The 21,092-nt window shown below is 42.3% G+C and overlaps 4 protein-coding genes and 1 pseudogene across 5 annotated transcripts; 3 read left to right on the top strand and 2 right to left on the bottom strand.

Moving 5' to 3' along the window:
- Positions 1–743: 743 nt before the first annotated feature.
- LOC121501064 lies at positions 744–823 on the top strand (annotated as a pseudogene).
- A 1,279-nt stretch (positions 824–2,102) lies between these two features.
- LOC121500816 (histone H2A type 1-H) lies at positions 2,103–2,502 on the bottom strand. 2 transcript variants are annotated; one of them, XM_041772920.1, is made up of 2 exons: positions 2,422–2,502; positions 2,103–2,316 (listed from the first exon to the last, which is right to left on the bottom strand). In XM_041772920.1, the coding sequence occupies exons 1-2, from the start codon at positions 2,500–2,502 to the stop codon at positions 2,107–2,109; spliced, it is 291 nt and encodes a 96-aa protein (XP_041628854.1). In that variant the 3' UTR covers positions 2,103–2,106. The 2 variants fall into 2 exon arrangements, with proteins under 2 accessions (XP_041628854.1, XP_041628853.1); XM_041772919.1 differs by having other exon boundaries at positions 2,103–2,502.
- A 302-nt stretch (positions 2,503–2,804) lies between these two features.
- LOC121500817 (histone H2B type 1-A) lies at positions 2,805–3,239 on the top strand. Its single transcript, XM_041772921.1, has one exon. The coding sequence runs from the start codon at positions 2,832–2,834 to the stop codon at positions 3,213–3,215; it is 384 nt and encodes a 127-aa protein (XP_041628855.1). The 5' UTR covers positions 2,805–2,831; the 3' UTR covers positions 3,216–3,239.
- An 11,432-nt stretch (positions 3,240–14,671) lies between these two features.
- LOC121499471 (histone H2B type 1-A-like) lies at positions 14,672–18,873 on the bottom strand. The gene has a single exon (XM_041770087.1). The coding sequence runs from the start codon at positions 18,513–18,515 to the stop codon at positions 18,132–18,134; it is 384 nt and encodes a 127-aa protein (XP_041626021.1). The 5' UTR covers positions 18,516–18,873; the 3' UTR covers positions 14,672–18,131.
- LOC121499902 (histone H2A type 1-E-like) lies at positions 18,626–19,198 on the top strand. The gene is made up of 2 exons (XM_041771147.1): positions 18,626–18,652; positions 18,788–19,198. Exons 1-2 carry the CDS (start codon positions 18,626–18,628, stop codon positions 19,181–19,183), a joined length of 423 nt encoding a protein of 140 aa, XP_041627081.1. The 3' UTR covers positions 19,184–19,198.
- The last annotated feature ends 1,894 nt before the right edge of the window (positions 19,199–21,092 follow it).

Below are 21,092 nucleotides of genomic sequence, written 5' to 3'. Positions count from 1 at the left end.
CATATTATGTACTTTGGTCTCATCCTTTAACTTCTTTTTTTTTTTTTTTCATCCTTTAACTTCTTATAGAACTTTATACCTTCAAATCTGCCTCTATACATACCCTATGTGTAGATCTCAAGTGTCTGGAATGGCCTCTTTTTTTTTTTTTTTTTTTTGAAAACCAATGAGATTATTTTTCTTTTGGATAAGGTAAACTACTGAATATTTTGTAATTTTGCATTTGATAGTCTAAATGTTCATTTGTTTTCCAATTTCTTAGTGTTCACAGTACAAACAAATGAACTGAAAAACTATTTTTTTGTAAAAATTTTTGAAAAGGTTGGCCAAAATTTCTTAATAATTTCAAATAATTATGAAATTCTTGTCATATTCCTCACTCTTCTAAGACTGACATTAGTATCTCTCCATCACACCAACCTTTGTTTTGATATATGTTGTTCTACATTTTAAGAAATGATTCTTCTCCTTTATATTAAAAGTGTGTGAAGCCACCCAGATCGAATATTCACATATGCCCTATATTTTAAGATTAACTTGCTATGTTTTGGTTTACTAATAGGTATGAAGATTTCAGGATACTGAATGATACTAGCATGTCTGAAAGGAAATTCCTTTTTAGAGGATACTTTAAGAAAACCTTGCATCCTTGTTAGATCTATGTGCTATAGAACTGCCACCAGTTAAAGCTACAAGATTTCACTTGTCCTGCCTTTTTTTTTTTTTTTAAAAGATATTAAGTAAGTCCCAGAGCCTATAAAGGTGAACCCACTGGGCCTGGCTGGGGGAAAGGAGGAAGCTTGCTCCAGAAGGAACTGAGGGATCATAAGGGATTTCTAAATATGGGAAAAGGGAATAAATCATTTGGTGAAGTCAACTGTACATACTTCTTTGTAGGTCTAAAGAAAGAACGAAGCTTTTATATAACAGGGATCCAATTCTTCAGGGATACCAGAAGGAAAAAATTTTAAAGGTTTTTATTTATTTATTCATGAGAGGCACAGAGAGGGGGGTGGCAGAGACAGGCAGAGAGGAAGAAGCAGGTTCCATGCGGGGAGCCCCATGCGGGATTCAATTCCAGAACTCCAGGATCATGCAGTAGGCCGAAGGCAGGCACTAAACTGCTGAGCCACCCAGGGATCCCCCCTAAAGGAAATTTTTAAATCCCTTTTGGTGCAACCTAGCTGGAAATTAGCATGTAATTGTTTGAGCCTTGCTGAATAAAAGTTTAACCTTCAAAAAAAAAAAAGATTTTAAGTAACTTCTACACCCACATGGGGCTAGAACTCGAAACAGTGAGATCAAGAGGAGTCGCATGTTCCAGCCACTGAGCCAGCCAGGCGTCCCCTCCTGTTTGTTCTTATTCAATCATCACTTAATTATAGTCCTTAACTCACGGAAATATTAGCATTACAGTTGCCTTGTTTGCAGGGCACCTGGGTGGTTCAATCTGTTAAGCAAGGGACTTGGTTTTCGGCTCAGGTCACGATCTCTGGGTCTAGAGACCAAGCCCAGGTAGGGCTCGGTTGAGTGTGGAGCCTGCTTGGGATTTTCTCCCTCCTGCCCCACCCCCATGCTCTGTTGCATGCCCAGGCTCACTCTTTTTCTAAAAACATTTTTAAAAAGTCACCTGTTTACATTAGCTGAGAAGAGAAGTGGTGGTTTTAATAAGAGTTTGTGGTTTCTCACTCCAGTATGTGGTAACTAAACACCTTGCTGTTCCAGGAGCCCAGATGGCTGAGTCGGTTTAGGTGAAGGACTCTTGGTTTCCCCTCGGGGTCTGGGATCAAAACCTGCAGAAGGATCTACAGAGAGCCTGGAGCCTGCTTCAGCTTCTCTGCCCCTACCCCTACCCTTTTAAAAAATCTAACTCTGCCCACTTATCAGGAAGGCTTGGGGAGAGCCCAGTTAGTAGAATCAACGGTCATTTCAGTATGCTGGGATTTTTACCAAGATTCACTGCATAGGTACACGCATGTATAGACATCACATATATGGCAGCACATGCACAGCCTTCACTGATCACTTGGGTGGCTCTGAAAAGAGCCTTTGGTTTTTCTTCTCACAACGTTCAGATCACTCACTGGAATTCAGGCCTTGGAAGTGCTACTTGCTTTGGATTTTGTGGTGGTGGCTCTCGGTCTTCTTGGGCAGCAGCACGGCCTGGATGTTGGGCAGGACGCCGCCCTGCGCGATGGTCACGCGGCCCAGCAGCTTGTTGAGCTCCTCGTCGTTGCGGATGGCCAGCTGCAGGTGGCGCGGGATGATGCGCGTCTTCTTGTTGTCGCGGGCCGCGTTGCCCGCCAGCTCCAGGATCTCGGCCGTCAGGTACTCCAGCACGGCCGCCAGGTACACCGGCGCGCCCGCCCCGACCCGCTCCGAGTAGTTGCCCTTGCGGAGCAGGCGGTGGATGCGGCCCACCGGGAACTGCAAGCCGGCTCTGGACGAGCGCGACTTGGCCTTGGCGCGAGCCTTGCCGCCCTGCTTCCCGCGCCCAGACATCACTCAGCTGATCTACCAAGGAAGACCACAGCCGCTACGAGCGCTATGCGGCCTATTTATAGCCTGACTGTAGATTGTGAGTTGCTATCTGATTGGCTGATGGCCATCTGGCCAATCAGAAAGCCTGGCCAGAATCACCTCATTTACATTCACGCCACTATCCACTAGCCAATCAGATGGTGACTGCTCAGTGCGTCACTTCAGCGCTGTGCCTATAAATACAGCTCTGCCAAGGCTTTAAGCGCTTTTCTGTTACTCGGCGCAAACCGGAGAGTTGAGTCGTTAGAGCTGGAGCTAGGGCGCTGTAACGCTAGAGCTGAGCACTCGCCATGCCGGAGCTGACCTCGAAGGGCACTACCATCTCCAAGAAAGGCTTCAAGAAAGCTGTAGCCAAAACCCAGAAGAAAGAAGGAAAGAAGCGCAGGAGATGCCGGAAAGAGAGCTATTCTATCTACATCTATAAGGTGCTGAAGCAGGTGCACCCCGATACAGGCATCTCGTCCAAGGCCATGGGCATCATGAACTCGTTCGTCAGCGACATCTTCGAGCGCATCGCGGGCGAGGCGTCGCGCCTGGCGCATTACAACAAGCGCTCGACCATCACGTCCAGGGAGATCCAGACGGCCGTGCGCCTGCTGCTGCCCGGGGAGCTGGCCAAGCACGCCGTGTCCGAGGGCACCAAGGCCGTCACCAAGTACACCAGCTCCAAGTAAACGTGTCGGAGTAAGCGTCTTTGCAGCTAACTCTAACTCAAAGGCTCTTTTCAGAGCCCCTTACATGCTTTTTGGAGAAGGGCTGTGGGCTTTCCTCTGAAAGGTCACAGATTGTGCCAAGCTCAGCTGCTAATTCTGCTTGAACAGTGCAACTTGCATAGCCATTTTAGGGCCAAATAGCGATGTGCAATACTTGTAACTGAAGCTGATTATGCAAGTACTCTTCCCAACGGTGCTCAGCTGCATGTTCATCCTAAGGCTGTCCCGTATTTTTCAGTAGAACCTTGACCTTGTAAAAATCCGGAGCAATTCTCCCAACAAGAGTTCTCTGAAAAACATTTATCTGGAGTATTTGTAATTACAAATTTACGTAGCTGCTGGGAAGACGGCTCACAAGGGATGTAGCTGGCCCTTTTGAAATCTTTGTGATTTAGGTTGGAATCCAAGCACTTTCTCATGATTTACAAATGTAGATATACTTTGCAATTAAATAAGCTTTAGTACCACTTGATAAAATATTTGGACACACAAAAGTTGTAAAACTAAAATGCTCCACAGTTCTGTGCACAGTGAGCTCACCTCTGCAGAGTAGCTTGCATACCTTAACTGGAATTCCCTCTAGGAATTGACCTGGAGGGTCTTATCCTGCTGTTAAGAGCGGCATCTCTAAACTGGGATCCCAGTCAACCAAGGAAGACCGGCAAACAGCAGATAGCACATAGCTTCCACATCCCTGTCACTCTACAAGCTACCCTGAATATCCACTCTACAAGGGTAGAGTATTCAGTATATATTCAGGGTAGCTTGTGACCACTCTACAAGCTACCCTGAATATCCAAAGCTTCAGGGTTACTTGGGCAAAAAGTAAGAGTGCTGATAAAAACCTCTCTTCAATAGTGCCTGGGAGGCTCAGTGTGTTAACCCTCTGCCTTCAGTTTGCCTCATGGTCTCCAGGTCCTGGGATCAAGCCCTGTGCCGGGCTCTCTGCTCATCAGGGGGAGTCTGCTTTTCCCTCTGCCCCTCTGTGCCCTCTCAAAATCTTTAAAAAAAGGTCTTCAGACCAAACCTGACACAGCTTTTACCTCAGATTATGCTTTGGCTGCAAATAACAGGAAGCACTAAATGAGTGGATGTAGTAAGTAAAATCACTCATCGGGATGACTGAAGGCAGAGAAATTCTAGGTATTCTGGGTTTGCTCTTGCTGTAAATGGTGTATTTCCCTATTCAAATCTAGCATTTAATTGTATGTGAAAATATTATTTCTGTGCATCATTTTTATATTCTATTATACTTTATTGAATTGACTTCTTACTGCCTTTCTGGTAAATTCTGTTTTTCTGTTTTTTTTTTGTTTTTTGTTTTTGTGATAATATCTGAAAGTAAACATTTTACTGCCTCCTTTTAATTAGTTTGCTTCTAATTTCTTCCTCCTATCTGATTTCAATGGCTCAGAGCCTTCATAATGATGTTAAATAGCAATGAAGAAATCAATCATTCTTGTTTTTCCCTCATTTAGCTGAAGAATCTTCTGCAGATTCCTTAGATGTATTTTATAATGAGGAAGAATTCTATGTCTGCTTTATTGAGAGCTGTAAGTTAAGAATGGATACTGAGTTTTAGAAAATGCCTTTTCAGCATCACTGGGGATTGATCATAAGCCTTTCCTCTTTAGACACATAAGTTATTTTAATAAACTTCCTAATGCTGAGTTATCCTTGCATTTATGCAAGGATATTTACAAAATCCTGCTTGGGCATCATGTTCTGTTGAATTCTGGTTGCCAATAAATTATTTACAATTTATACTTCAATATTGGAAATTAAATCATCTCTATTTTCCTTTTTTTGAATGAAATGGTATTATTCAGCTTTTGTATAAATTTTTATTCAATTCATAAAGATAATATGGAAAACATTCTTTTTCTTTTTTTTTGTTTTGTTTTGTTTTGTTTTTAATTAACTTTTATTGGTGTTCAATTTACCAACATACAGAAAAACACCCAGTGCTCATCCCGTCAAGTGTCCACCTCAGTGCCCGTCACCCATTCCCCTCCAACACCCGCCCTCCTCCCCTTCCACCTCCCCTAGTTCATTTCCCCGAGTTAGGAGTCTTTATGTTCTGTCTCCCTTCCTGATATTTCCCCACATTTCTTTTCCCTTCCTTTATATTCCCTTTCACTATTATTCATATTCCCCAAATGAATGAGAACATACACTGTTTGTCCTTCTCCGATTGACTTCTTTCACTCAGCATAATACCCTCCAGTTCCATCCATGTTGAAGCAAATGGTGGGTATTTGTCGCTTCTAATGGCTGAGTAATATTCCATTGTATACATAAACCACATCTTCTTTATCCATTCATCTTTCGATGGACACCGAGGCTCCTTCCACAGTTTGGCTATTGTGGCCATTGCTGATAGAAACATCGGGGTGCAGGTGTCCCGACGTTTCATTGCATCTGAATCTTTGGGGTAAATCCCCAACAGTGCAATTGCTGGGTCGTAGGGCAGGTCTATTTTTAACTCCTTGAGGAACCTCCACACAGTTTTCCAGAGTGGCTGCACCAGTTCACATTCCCACCAACAGTGTAAGAGGGTTCCCCTTCTCCGCATCCTCTCCAACATTTGTTGTTTCCTGCCTTGTTAATTTTCCCCATTCTCACTGGTGTGAGGTGGTATCTCATTGTGGTTTTGATTTGTATTTCCCTGATGGCAAGTGATGCAGAGCATTTTCTCATGTGCTTGTTGGCCATGTCCATGTCTTCCTCTGTGAGATTTCTCTTCATGTCTTTTGCCCATTTCATGATTGGATTGTTTGTTTCTTTGGTGTTGAGTTTAATAAGTTCTTTATAGATCTTGGAAACTAGCCCTTTATCTGATATGTCATTTGCAAATATCTTCTCCCATTCTGTAGGTTGTCTTTTAGTTTTGTTGACTGTATCCTTTGCTGTGCAAAAGCTTCTTATCTTGATGAAGTCCCAATAGTTCATTTTTGCTTTTGTTTCTTTTACCTTTGTGGATGTATCTTGCAAGAAGTTACTGTGGCCAAGTTCAAAAAGGGTGTTGCCTGTGTTCTCTTCTATGATTTTGATGGACTCTTGTCTCACATTTAGATCTCTCATCCATTTTGAGTTTATCTTTGTGTATGGTGAAAGAGAGTGGTCCAGTTTCATTCTTCTGCATGTGGATGTCCAAAATCCCAGCACCATTTATTGAAGAGACTGTCTTTCTTCCAGTGGATAGTCTTTCCTCCTTTATCAAATATTAGATGACCGTACATTTCAGGGTCCACTTCTGGGTTCTCTATTCTGTTCCATTGATCTATGTGTCTGTTTTTGTGCCAGTACCACACTGTCTTGATGACCACAGCTTTATAGTACAACCTGAAATCTGGCATTGTGATGCCCCCAGCTATGGTTTTCTTTTTTAAAATTCCCCTGGCTATTCGGGGTCTTTTCTGATTCCACACAAATCTTAAAATAATTTGTTCTAACTCTCTGAAGAAAGTCCATGGTATTTTGATAGGGATTGCATTAAACGTATAAATTGCCCTGGGTAACATTGACATTTTTACAATATTAATTCTGCCAATCCATGAGCATGGAATATTTTTCCATCTCTTTGTGTCTTCCTCAATTTCTTTCAGAAGTGTTCTATAGTTTTTAGGGTATAGATCTTTTACCTCTTTGGTTAGGTTTATTCCTAGGTATCTTATGCTTTTGGGTGCAATTGTAAATGGGATTGACTCCTTAATTTCTCTTTCTTCAGTCTCATTGTTAGTGTATAGAAATGCCATTGATTTCTGGGCATTGATTTTGTATCCTGCCACGCTAACCAAATTGCTGTATGAGTTCTAGCAATCTTGGGGTAGAGGCTTTTGGGTTTTCTATGTAGAGTATCATGTCATCTGCGAAGAGGGAGAGTTTGACTTCTTCTTTGCCAATTTGAATGCCTTTAATGTCTTTTTGTTGTCTGATTGCTGAGGCTAGGACTTCCAGTACTATGTTGAATAGCAGTGGTGAGAGTGGACATCCCTGTCTTGTTCCTGACCTTAGGGGAAAGGCTCCCAGTGCTTCCCCATTGAGCATGATATTTGCTGTGCGCTTCTCGTCGATGGCTTTTAAGATGTCGAGGAAAGTTCCCTCTATCCCTACACTCTGAAGAGTTTTGATCAGGAATGGATGCTGTATTTTGTCAAATGCTTTCTCTGCATCTAATGAGAGGATCATGTGGTTCTTGGTTTTTCTCTTGCTGATATGATGAATCACATTGATTGTTTAACGAGTGTTGAACCAGCCTTGTGTCCCGGGGATAAATCCTACTTGGTCATGGTGAATAATTTTCTTAATGTACTGTTGGATCCTATTGGCTAGTATCTTGTTGAGAATTTCTGCATCCATGTTCATCAGGGATATTGGTCTGTAATTCTCCTTTTTGGTGGGGTCTTTGTCTGGTTTTGGAATTAAGGTGATGCTGGCCTCATAGAACGAATTTGGAAGTACTCCATCTCTTTCTATCTTTCCAAACAGCTTTAGTAGAATAGGTATGATTTCTTCTTTGAACGTTTGATAGAATTCCCCTGGGAAGCCATCTGGCCCCGGACTCTTGTGTCTTGGGAGGTTGTTGATGACTGCTTCAATTTCCTCCCTGGTTATTGGCCTGTTCAGGTTTTCTATTTCTTTCTGTTCCAGTTTTGGTAGTTTGTGGCTTTCCAGGAATGCGTCCATTTCTTCTAGATTGCCTAATATATTGGCTTATAGCTGTTCATAATATATTTTTAAAATCGTTTGTATTTCCTTGGTGTTGGTAGTGATCTCTCCTTTCTCATTCATGATTTTATTAATTTGAGTCTTCTCTCTCTTTTTTTTAATAAGCCTGGCTAATGGTTTATCTATCTTATTAATTCTTTCAAAGAACCAACTCCTGGTTCTGTTGATCTGTTCCACAGTTCTTCTGGTCTCGATTTCATTGAGTTCTGCTCGAATTTTAATTAACTCTCTTCTTCTGCTGGGTGTAGGGTCCATCTGCTGTTTTTTTCTCTAGCTCCTTTATGTGTAAGGTTAGCTTTTGTATTTGAGTTCTTTCCAGTTTCTGAATGGATGCAATGTATTTCCCGCTTAGGACTGCTTTTGCTGCATCCCAAAGATTTTGAACGGTTGTATCTTCATTCTCATTAGTTTCCATGAATCTTTTTAATTCTTCCTTAATTTCCTGGCTGACCCTTTCATCTTTTAGCAGGATGGTCCTTAACCTCCACGTGTTTGTGGTCCTTCCAAACTTCTTGTTGTGATTTAGTTCTAATTTCAAGGCATTATGGTCTGAGAATATGCAGGGGACCATCCCAATCTTTTGGTATCGATTCAGACCTGATTTGTGACCCAGTATGTGGTCTATTCTGAGAAAGTTCCATGTGCACTTGAGAAAAATGTGTATTCAGTTGAGTTGGGATGTAAAGTTCTGTAGATATCTGTGAAATCCATCTGGTCCAGTGTATAATTTAAAGGTCTCTTTTCTTTGGAGATGTTGTGCTTTGAAGGCCTATCGAGTATAGAAAGAGCTAGATTGAAGTAACCAAGTATAAGTGTATTATTATCTAAGTATTTCTTCACTTTGGTTATTAATTGTTTTAAATATTTGGCAGCTCCCACATTCGGGGCATATATATTGAGGGTTGTTAAGTCCTCTTGTTGGATAGATCCTTTAAGTATGAGATAGTGTCCCTCTTCATCTCTCACCACAGTCTTCAGGGTAAATTTTAGTTTATCTGATATAAGGATGGCTACCCCTGCTTTCTTTTGAGGACCTTTTGAATGGTAAATGGTTCTCCAACCTTTTATTTTCAGGCTGTAGGTGTCCTTCTGTCTAAAATGAGTCTCTTGTAGACAGCAAATAGATGGGTCCTGTTTTTTTATCTAGTCTGAAACCCTGCGCCTTTTGATGGGGTCATTAAGCCCGTTCACGTTCAGAGTTACTATTGACAGATATGAGTTTAGTGTCATCATGATATCTATTCAGTCCTTGTTTTTGTGGATTGTTCCACTGAACTCTTCTTAACGGGGAATTTTAAGAGTCCCCCTTAAAATTTCTTGCAGAGCTGGTTTGGAGGTCACATATTCTTTCAGTTCCTGCCTGTCTTAGAAGCTCTTTATCTCTCCTTCCATTGTGAATGAGAGCCTTGCTGGATAAAGTATTCCTGGTTGCATGTTCTTCTCATTTAGGACCCTGAATATATCCTGCCAGCCCATTCTGGCCTGCCAGGTCTCTGTGGAGATGTCTGCTGTTACCCTAATACTCCTCCCCATAAAAGTCAACAATTTCTTGTCTCTTGCTGCTTTAAGAATCTTCTCTTTATCTTTGGAATTTGCAAGCTTCACTATAGATGTCGAGGTGTTGAACGGTTTTTATTGATTTTGGTGGGGGGGATCTCTCTATTTCCTGGATCTGAATGCCTGTTTCCCTTCCCACATTAGGAAAGTTTTCAGCTATGATTTGTTCAAATTCATATTCTGGCCCTCTGTCCCTTTCGGTGCCCTCGGGAACCCCAATTAAACATAAGTTTTTCTTCCTCAGGCTGTCGTTTATTTCCCTTAATCTGTCTTCATGGTCTTTTAATTGTCTGTCTCTTTTTTCCTCAGTTTCCCTCTGACATCAACTTGTCTTCTATGTCATTCACTCGTTCTTCCACCTCGTTAACCCTCGTCGTTAGGACTTCTAGTTTGCATTGCATCTCATTCAATTGATTTTTAATTTCTGCCTGATTGGATCTAAACTCTGCAGTCATGAAGTCTCTTGAGTCCTTTATGCTTTTTTCTAGAGCCACCAGTAGCTGTATAATAGTGCTTCTGAATTGGCTTTCTGACATTGAATTGTAATCCAGATTTTGTAATTCTGTGGGATAGAGGACCGTTTCTGATTCCTTCTTTTGAGGTGAGTTTTTCCTTCTAGTCATTTTGCTCAGTGCAGAGTGGCAAAAACAAGTTGTATTGGGAAAAGGAGCAAAAGAGAGGAGAGAAAGAAGGAAAGAAAAGAGTAAAAGAAAAAAGCAAAAAGGAAGAAAAAAAGGAAAAAAGAGAAGACAAAGAAAGAAAAAGAAAGAAAGGGGAAAAAGGGGGTGGGGGAAGCAATCAGAAAAAAAAAAAAAAACAAAAGAAAACAACAACAACAAAAAAACCAACAAAACCTCGGGGGAGTATCTTCTGATTCTGTATACTTTAAGTCCCTTGACTTCCCCTGGATCTTGTCCGTAGCTGGTGTTCTGGGGAAGGGGCCTGCTGTGCTGATTTTCAGGTGTGAGCACTTGGGGGAGCTGCTCTGCCCCTGCCTGGTGCAGGGCTCAGTGGGGGGTTTTTCACCCCGTGAGGCCCCAGGAGGAACAGCTGGAGTGGCCGCGGCCAGCTCTGGAGCCCTGGAGTCAGCTCCCGCAGTAACTCCGGGGTTCTCTGTCTGCAGGGCCTGGAGGCTCCGGTGCGGGGCCGCTGATCTGCTCAACTCGGGGCAGGAGCGTCCTCGCTGTCCTGGGCCCTCCCGGCCTCTGCCTGTCGGGGGTGGAGGCCGGATCCTGGGCTGTGTCCCCGGTGCCCAGTGCTCTGGGGCCTGCGCTGTTGCTCCCGGTGGCTCAGCGCCTCTCTGCGGAGCCACTGCCCGAGTCCCTCCGAGCTGCTCCCTGAGCCGTGCAGCTCCATGCGGAGCCTTTTCCTCCACCCGAGCCCCCCCAGCTGCTCCCGCCCCGCAGCCCCCTCCACGGAGCCGCCGCCCGAGCCCCTCCGAGCTGCTCCGGGTCACGCCGTGCCCGCTGCAGCCCTTAGGGAGCTTGGCGCACTCTCCCGGGGCGCAGGTGTCTGTTAGTGTCCCAGGGAGCCCGAGGGCATCCCCGCCCTCCTGGGTCCTGCTCCACCTCCCTGCGAGGCCTTTCTGCCCGGGAAGGTTGGTGCAGCTCCTGCTGCTCCGGGACGGGGCTCTCCTGTCCTGGGGACACTCGCCCCGGCCTCAGCCCGGCTCCTCGCGGGGCCCCTCCCCCTTGGAGGCCTTTTGTTTCTTTATTTCTTTTTCCCCGTCCTCCTTCCTTGATAGAAGCGCGAACTCTTCTCACTGTAGCGTTCTAGCTGGTCTCTCTTTACATCTCAGGCAGAATTCGTAGATTTTCAGGATGATTTGAAGGTTATCCAGGTAATTTGGTGGGGACAGGTGACTTGGGGACCCTACTCTTCCGCCATCTTGCCCCTCCTCCCTAATGTAAACATTTAAACTATCTTTTTTTCCTGTAAGCTCTGTTTCCCCTTGTTCCCACAGGTTCTGTAAATATTCTTAATTTTCCTTAATATGTAAGAGTTGCTGAGAGGTATGAATTTCTTCATTTTCCACTAGGAACCTGGAAACATTTGTTATTAGAAAAGCAAAGCAGTTGGTCAAATTCTTTCTTTAGATCAGATCTGCAGACCAAATGCAGACCAAGAACCCACCTTTCAGGAACTTGGTGGCACAAAGGAGGTCAGAATGGATTTGAGACCTTGGAAGACTAGCATAATATCAGACAAATAAGAGGAAAGCTTTAGTCCAAGACAATCTATGGGAAAGCAGTGAGAACACAGGGTTTTTTGTTGTTATTATTATTTCAGGTTTTTAAAATGTGTGTTTTAAGAAAGGTGTTGCCTGCCTATTGTTGGCATCTCAAACCTCAAGTAATAGAGGATTGGCAAGATAGAATTTTCTGTGGAAAGGGCCACAGCAGAGCTAGGGCTCTGCTTTAAATACAGCGATGTTGGGTTTGGGAACTGGGGAAAGCAGATCCTGAAGGTGCTCCCCACTCTAAGCACCTCTAGCTGTTTACTTCACCCTAATATCACTGTATCACAGCAATGATTACTGGTTGAGATGTGCCCTGGAGGCAGGAGAGGTATTAGTGGTCTCTCCTTAATTCTAGACTGTGGTGTTACTATGCTACAGAGCAGAAAACATAACAAGTGCCAATAAGGTGAGGGCTGGAAAAAGGACAGAGCACCTGAGCCTGTTGTGCTCAGGTGCTCAACATGGTATAATTCCCCTAAAGCTATAATACCTCTGAACCCAGAACAGGAGAAAGACCTCTGTTGGTTCAGCTCTCAAAGGAGTAACTTCCCAGTCTCATCTCAGATGGGACCATGAGGTATGCAGAGCAAAGGAAACCCAGGGAGCTGAACCAGAATGAGCCAGATCAATTTAAGTCCTCACTGTACTGCTCCAGTAGGCAAGTATGGCTCTCCCTTTAGTGGAGGGCTAGTCAGAGAAAGTGGCTACATTTTGTTATTACTCTTTATTTTGTTTTCCAAAAAAGATTTTAAAATTGTTTCCTTTTCCTCTATACTTCAGACATTTGCTCAATAAGTGAATGTGTGTGTGTAAGAGAATAAGACAGAAAGTCTTTGCTCTCATTGTGTTTCCTTTCTAGTCAGTGATGCAGACATAAACTCACAAGGTCTTGCTCAGTTATGAATGAGGGAGATAATTAGGTGCCCCCAAAAAGGCTTTGTGTGGTCTGTAATTTAGTCTAAATTACTTCAGTCCAGCTTTTTCTCAGGTGACCAGGAAGACTATAGACATTCAGAGTGAGCCTGCCTACTCAAAGCAGCCAACCATCTTTCAAAATAAGAAGTCCTGCTTGGAGAAACTGGCAAGAAGAAGCTCCTATGATACCACAAGAACATCAGTCTGGGGTTCCAGATGCTTAACAAGGCAATTGAGGCCACCTACATTAACAAGAAATGCCCCTCTACTGGCAGTGTCTCCATTTGAGGGTGAATGGTGTTTGGCGTGGTGACCAGATGAAGATAAAGAGGACCATTAGTCATCAAGAAAGACTGCCTCTACCACATCTGAAATTACAACTACTTAGAGAAACATCATAAGAACATGTCCCTTTACCTGTCCTCCTGCTTTATGGATGCCTAGATCAGTAACATCATCACAGTAGACAATTGCCACCCCTGAGTAAGACCATTGTACTTCAACATGCTCAAGGCCACCAAGCCCACTGGCATCAAGAAGCAATCTAAAGGTTCTGAGACAGGACCTGCCAACCCCAAACAAAATAGAGTTGTTTTCCCACTCATCAGTCAATAAATCACTTCAGCCCAGATAGCATAATGTAAATTTTGTGTGAATCGGTGTTAGGCTAAACCTTAGGGGCAGTTTGTTAATTTGTGATATGTAATGGGTTCAGCTGTGCCCTGTAAAAGGATATGTCCAAGTCTTAACCCTTCATACCTATGAATGTGACCTTGAAATAGAGCATAATTAAGAATCTTGAGGGGCACCTGGGTGGCTCAGTTGGTTATGATCCCAGAGTCCTGGGATGGAGCCCTGCATCAGGCTCTCTGCTTAGTGGGGAGTCTTCCTTTCCTTTTCCATCTGCCTCTCCTCCAGCTCATGCTCTCTCATGCTGTCTCAAATAAAATCTTAAAAAAAAGAATCTTGAGATGAGATTATCCTGGATTTAAGGTATCCTTATAAGAGAAAGGAGAAGGACATCACAGACACAGAGATGCAGAACAGAACATCTGAAGCCGGAGGCAGGCAGAGACTGGAGTGATGCAGCTGCAAGCCCAAAACACCAAGGACTGCTGGCCACCACCAGAAGCCCAGGGAGAGACATGGAACAGAGTCTAAGAGCCTCCACAAGGAGCCAACCCTCTGATTTTGGACTTCCAAAACAGTGAAAGAATATTTATTGTTTTAAGACGCTCAGTTTGTGGTAACTTGTTGCAGCTGCCCTAGGGAAACCGATAAGTGGAATTTCCTCATAAAGATTCACCTTCCAGATAATGTTAGCTACCATCTGACCTACAAGTTCTTCAGCTCTTCATCTCCACTCACAATAGGGGTTTGATAGCAGAAGTAATGTAATTGTTTCATTGATAAAAACAATGATGTGTGTTTCTGGCAGACACTCATGCATGGATGTAATAGCATAGCCTAGCAATCCCAGGACTCTGTGGCCAGAGAGTCTGCATCCTGGAGGAAGGAATCAGTCTAAAAGCTAAAATTCAGTCATCTGACCCCAAGTGGATAATTAGTGGAATTCTGTCGTCTGATTTTTATAACTGTCTCCAGTATACTTTATGAGTAAGATGTTTGCTGGAATCCTTAGACAGTGGTTCTTAACTTACTGTACTATAGATTTCTTTGGAAGTCTAGTTGATCTTATATAGATCTTAGGATAAATATCTGAGTAAATACAATAAATTATGAGCTTTTTTCTTTTAAGATTTATTTATTTATTTGAGAGAGAGAGAGTGAGAAAGTGTGGGTGGGTGGGGAGAAAGAGAGTCTCAAGTGGACTCCACGATGAGCACAGGGCTCGCTCTCAGGACCCCAGATCATGAGCCAAAACCAAGACTCTGCCATCCAGGCACCCCAAAATATAAGCTTTAATAATAAAACAACACCAGATTGAAATAGTTTTCAAAATATTTTTATTTTTTTCAAAATATTTTTAAATGTTTGATATAGTTATATTTGTGCTTCTTCATTGGCACTTCAGAGTAAAATAACAATTATAATATTTTTTAGGTTCTCGTGAGCATTAACAATATTTTGAGATATCTGTAACCACAGGAAAGTGCTAGGAATATGGCTGTGATTTCCAATGTCAACATAGCCACAGGTATGGCTAGTATGACAGGTCTGTTTGCTATGCAGTATTCATAATTGAAAGGAATGCTAAATTTCAGTTATTGTTTAGTGAAAACAAAAATTTTTCTCATCTAATATTTGTCAGTTGAGTGGAGAGTGGATTTTAAGGAGACAAGATTAAGAATAGTGAGACTAGCTAGGGACAATAATCCAGATGTGATGAGATAGATGACAGGGTCTGGACAAAAACGGTGGCAGTGGACAAGGTGAAAAGCGGTCAGATAACAAAAATACATAGGAAATAAAATCAACATATCTTGTAGATAGATTGAAGTGGGAACTGAAAAAAGGAGCTAACAAGGAAAAAAATACCATATTTCTGGCTTGGATACAATGAACCATGGAGATTGAAAACACTGTCAAGAGAGATTGTGAACCCTTGTGGAGAGAATTTTGATGTGGCTGCACAATGTTGAAATGGTGATGTTGAGAAAGCAGTTGAATTTACTAGTTTGGAATTCATGGAGAGCCCTAGATTGCAGTTACAAATTTGTGAGTCTGCCATAGGTGTTTAGAGCAAGGAGTGTGGTTTAGGCTGCCTAGAGTTAATTTAGTGCTATAGTGTCCAGTATGGTAGCCACTAGCCATATGTGGCTATCAAGCAGTTGAAATGTTGCAAGTCTGAACTAAGACATGCTATAAGTATAAAATACCTATTGGATTTCAAAGACCTAATTTTTAAAACTGTAAATTGCTATAATTTTACCTTTATTACATGTTGAAATTGTAACATTTTTTTACATATTGGATTAAATAAAATATTTGATTAAAATTAATTTCACTGGTTTATTTTTTCTACTTTAAATGTGGCTACTGGAAAGCGTAAAGTTCCATATGTAGCCAATATTTGTGTGACTTGCGTTATATTTCATTATAATGTGGCTTGCATTTAATTTCAAAATATTTTGAAATTAGAAACATATGCTCTGCTAAAGACACTGGTAAGAGAATGAAAAGTCTGCCTTTCATTTCATATTGCAATATTTGCAAGTCATGTATGTGTAAAGGATTGTATCTAGAATATATTTTAAGAAATGCTTGAAACTCAACTGTAACAAAATAAGCCCAATGAAAGAATAGGCAAAAGAGGGACACCTGAGTGGCTTAGCAGTTGAGCGTCTCTCCCTGCATGGAACCTGCTTCCCCTCTGCCTGTGTCTCTGCCTCTCTCTCTCTCTCTCTCTCATGAATAAATAAATAAAATCTTAAAAAGAAAAGAATAGGCAAAAGATATGGACAGACATCTCACCAAAAAGATATACAGATGGCTCATAAGCATATCAAAAGATCCTGAACATAACTTTTATTAGGGAAATGCAAATTAAAACAATAAGCTATTAGACACCTGTCAGAATGGCTAAAATCTAAAACATGACATTACCAAATGCTGACAAGGGTATTGAACAAGAAGGATTCTCAATCATTGCTAGTGAGAATGCTGAATGACACAGCCACTTTGGAAGACAGTTTAGCAATTCCTTATAAAGGGACACATACAACCCAGCAATTGTGCTCTTGGTGATATTTACCTAACTGTTTGAAAAGTTATGTCAACAAAACCTGCACACAAATATTTATAACAACTTTACTCACAATGGATAAAAAGTGGAAGCAACCAAGATCCCTTGAAATAGGTAAATGAATAGACAAACTGTGGTATAGCCATACAAAAGAGTTACTTAGTGATAAAAAAGAACAAGATATCAATTCACATAACAAAAATGGATAAATCTTAAATACATGCTGCTAAGGGAAAGAACCAGCCTGAAAAACAATACTTTTCAACTCCAGAAGTTGATAAAAATGTGGGACCTGTGCTGTTTCATGAGGTTTTATCAGGGCAGCTGGGACCCCTGACTGAAGATGATGCCTCCTTCCTATACAATTTGGCACAGATGTACCATCTATTAGCTCCTTCAAGGACTCCCAGCTAAGGCATCCAGAGGTTCTGCAGGGGCTGTCTCACTATATATAGAAGCATGTGACCCTTTTTTTCCCATGAATTTTTACTATACATATTCAATCAAATGGTATTAAAGTTTGCTTGTATTTTAATTTTTTTGTAAAGAAGATGTATATATATTAAGTCTTTTTAAAAAGGGAAGAATAAAAATAAAAGTTAACAGTCAAATTGAGGATTCCAGCTGACTACAGGTTTCTGGGAAGTAGTAATAATTTGATCCCTTCTTTTTTGTTAATTTCCTTTGCCTTTTTCACTGATTTTTTAAAAAATGCTTGTAGGCTCAGAAGAGTCTAATGATTATGACAGATTAGATCTTGTACCCCCAATCTTCTGACTTGCGTACTGGGCATCCTATTTTGATAAATACTGTATTACCAGTATCTACAATTTGGAACATCTCGGTATTCGTGTCCAGTAATTCAGGGCACAAACTCAATTTTAACGATCCAATCACAAAACAAAAAAACAAGTAACTCTATTATAACCTGTAAGAAATTATGAAAAAAAGTTAATTCTGTTACTGTTACTTGTTTGCCAATTGATGGTTTAGCCAGATTATTGTGTTCTAGTGTGAATTATAGTTGACACAGCAAGATCTCCACACACTCTGAACCTGTTCTCAACAAATAGCACAGATTAGAAACTGGAATAAATGTTTAGATGAAATCAGACCAAGAAACTCTGGGCCTTGGGCCTCAAATAGTAGCTTATGGGCAGTTAGCCTGACCTACAGGAATTTTTTTCACACACTGCAGCCAATGTAAAGAGGAAGCAAAACAGCTCCAACTAATGCTCCCACCCTAGACTGTCCTAAGGGCTGTAAAGTCTTTCCACAGCTCTAGGCTCCTTTGGCTGTCATCTGATACAAAGTACTTATATAGTAAGGTTTTGTGGAGAAAGGCAAGCCATATGCCTCATGGCCTTCATAGCCCTTGGAAGGACCTCCAGGAGGACACATCTGAACTTGTTGAAATAACTCCCTTCTCTGAACTGCTTCACCTAAGATCTCAAGTCCCACTGAAAATGCTGTAGATGCATAAACAAAGCAGTAAGGTATTAAGAACTAAAAGATAGTCATGCAAGCACTTAGTCATGCAAGACCTTATTTCTCAAACATAGTAGATGGTGTGAGCAAAATAAACCTTGCAATCAGAAGACCAACGGTTTCTAGGTCATTAGACCTACCCACATATATTACAACTAAGAGCCAACAGTCTTTTGGAAAATGTGGGTGGCTCTTAAAAGAACCTTTGGGTTATAAAGCTTGTCTGGTAACTTGACTCGTCTTATTTGGAGCTGGTGTACTTGGTGACGGCCTTGGTGCCCTCGGACACGGCGTGCTTGGCCAGCTCCCCGGGCAGCAGCAGGCGCACGGCCGTCTGGATCTCCCTGGACGTGATGGTCGAGCGCTTGTTGTAATGCGCCAGGCGCGACGCCTCGCCCGCGATGCGCTCGAAGATGTCGTTGACGAACGAGTTCATGATGCCCATGGCCTTGGACGAGATGCCCGTGTCGGGGTGCACCTGCTTCAGCACCTTATAGATGTAGATAGAATAGCTCTCTTTCCGGCATCTCCTGCGCTTCTTTCCTTCTTTCTTCTGGGTTTTGGCTACAGCTTTCTTGAAGCCTTTCTTGGAGATGGTAGTGCCCTTCGAGGTCAGCTCCGGCATCACTGATTAAACTCCAGTGAGCCTAACAACTGGCACTCCAGGACGCCGAAGGTGGTATTTATAGGCGCAGCGCTCAATGACGTATTGGACAGCCAACATCTGATTGGGCTATGGGTAGGGCTGTGCTTGTAAATAAGGTGATTCCAGGAACATTCTGATTGGTAGACTATCAGCCAAATCAAATAGCAACTCACCACCTACCGTCGGACTATAAATAGGCCAGGTACAGCCCTAACGGATTTTTTTTCCCGTTATAATGTATCAGTTCTTAGGCCGGGTTGGGACGCGGGAAGCAGGGCGGCAAGGCTCGCGCCAAGGCCAAGACGCGCTCGTCGCGGGCCAGGCTCCAGTTCCCGGTGGGCCGCGTCCACCGCCTGCTCCGCAAGGGCAACTACGCGGAGCGGGTCGGGGCGGGCGCGCCGGTGTACCTGGCGGCCGTGCTGGAGTACCTGACGGCCGAGATCCTGGAGCTGGCGGGCAACGCGGCCCGCGACAACAAGAAGACGCGCATCATCCCGCGCCACCTGCAGCTGGCCATCCGCAACGACGAGGAGCTCAACAAGCTGCTGGGCCGCGTGACCATCGCGCAGGGCGGCGTCCTGCCCAACATCCAGGCCGTGCTGCTGCCCAAGAAGACCGAGAGCCACCACAAGGCCAAGGGGAAGTAACACCTCACAAGCACTAAAGCCTAGAGGGTGACCCCAGCCTCTGGAGTGGAGGGGAAACAAACCCACACTGAACCACAGGCTCTTTTCTGAGCCACTCACAATTTCTGAGAAAAAAACCTTACGTTTACCAAAAACTTAGAACAATAACTGATTCAACCCCAACACTTAAGGATCTAATCGACCACAACTCTTTCAAAAGGACTGAAAATTCTCTAGTTACTAGTGACAGAGGCCTCTGAAGTAGTTCACTGAATGTGCAGTACTTTTTACAACAGAACTCATGATGGAATCTTTTTAGGCCTTTGGAGTAGACCACAACCATCTAGCAGGTCCCGGGGTGAAGTGCCATTCTTCTTGGGAGAAGAGCAAACTTCGTTTAGGGCTGTAGGGACAACACAATCCCTGTGAAAAAGTAAAGATGTAGAGTCTTATTTTAGGGTTTGCATTTTCATGAGGGTACAGTTATACTGCATGAACGGATTAGAAGCAAAGGAAGGAGATCTGTAAACTCAACTCTTGGATTTGTAGAGCATGCCTACAGGAGGTCAGCCAAGTAACAAATCAGCATGCATATTTTTTCAAGTGCCTGTGTAAGGAAGGATCTCCTTCCAAGAGTTCTAGGATTCTTCTATCTCCTGAAATCTGTAACCATGACTTGTTAATTAGCCAAAAGATAAAAAGCACAAATATCTCATACCTACTATTTATGTGAAAAACAGTAAAAATGGGTATGGGGTATATTTCTTAGTGTGTTAGTTGTATCTCAGAAATGCCCAATGCCATTAAAAAAATATATTTATTTTAGAGAGTAAGTGGGAGGAGCAGAGGGACAAAAACAATCCTGAGGCAGACTCTCTGCTGATGGCAGAGCCTGGCGATGGGCTGAATTCCAGGACCCTGAGGTCATGACCTGAGCAGAAACCAAGAGTGGGCCCCTCAACAGACTGAGCCACTCAAGTGCCCCCTAATACTATTTTGATGGTAAAATACTAGTAGCAATATTAGAGTCAGTAATGTGATAAGACAGTTTTCTATCAATTATTCAAGAATACTAGGAACTGATTTCTTCAAAAGGTTTAACCACTGAAAATGAAGCAAATATTTTCTTGATCCTTTAGTACTACGTATGAGTAATAACCCACAGAAACAACTGAAAGACAGGAGAGCAGCCAAATGCAAGTCTTATACAAAAGTGAAATAATTAAAACTCCAAACACAATGCAAAGCATAAAATCTGCACATTTATAAAAAACTGCAAAAATTCCTTAAACATTCACAAAGTTAAAAATTATTTTTATTTTTATTTTTTATTTGAGAGAGAGGAAATCTCAAGCAGGCTCCATGCTCAGTGCCAAGCTCAACATGGGGCTTGATCTCACCACCCTGAGAACATGACCAGAGCCAAAACCAAGAGTTGGACACTCAGTTGAGCCACCCAGGTGCCCCTATTTTAACAATACTTTTGTCCAAGCCTATAGAACTGAATTGTGTTAAAATGATAAGGACACATTTTCTTTCATGTTTACTTATTTAAAAATACCGATGATATGTAAAAATTTCTGAAAAAAATCTAAATTGCTAAATTGAACCTATAAGTAAGTGAGAACCAAGATAAGTGGTGAAAATTTGAGGCCTTTGATGAGCTACCAACCTAAAAAATTAGGTTTCCAAGTGTGTATCCTCTTAGACATTTAAGGAAAAGACAAGTCAATAGCTAATGAAATGATTCCAGATTCTGAAAAAGTCTCATGTTTTGAAGAAATATGATAAAATCTAATAAAGAAAGCATGCTCTAGTATATTGCAATGTGTCAATTAATTAATACATCTTCCATTAAATGTAAACAACTAGCTCTGGCAGCCCTTAAAAAATTACCAAATAATGACAAATTGGGATCTACCTAAGAATG

The sequence above is a fragment of the Vulpes lagopus genome, chromosome 10 (assembly GCF_018345385.1).
Source record: "Vulpes lagopus strain Blue_001 chromosome 10, ASM1834538v1, whole genome shotgun sequence".
NCBI classification, from domain to species: Eukaryota; Metazoa; Chordata; class Mammalia; order Carnivora; family Canidae; genus Vulpes; species Vulpes lagopus.
The sequence above is the reverse complement of the archived record's forward strand: the minus strand, read 5'-3'. Positions and strand labels throughout refer to the sequence as shown.

Bases quoted from the DNA above. Each gene is read 5' to 3' on its own strand.
- LOC121500817 (XM_041772921.1), top strand. From the start codon at position 2,832: ATGCCGGAGCTGACCTCGAAGGGCACTACCATCTCCAAGAAAGGCTTC.
- LOC121499471 (XM_041770087.1), bottom strand. From the start codon at position 18,515: ATGCCGGAGCTGACCTCGAAGGGCACTACCATCTCCAAGAAAGGCTTC.
- LOC121500816 (XM_041772919.1), bottom strand. From the start codon at position 2,502: ATGTCTGGGCGCGGGAAGCAGGGCGGCAAGGCTCGCGCCAAGGCCAAG.
- LOC121499902 (XM_041771147.1), top strand. From the start codon at position 18,626: ATGGGTAGGGCTGTGCTTGTAAATAAG. The intron at 18,653-18,787 runs GTGATTCCAGGA...ATCAGTTCTTAG, and splicing joins GGGCTGTGCTTGTAAATAAG to GCCGGGTTGGGACGCGGGAA.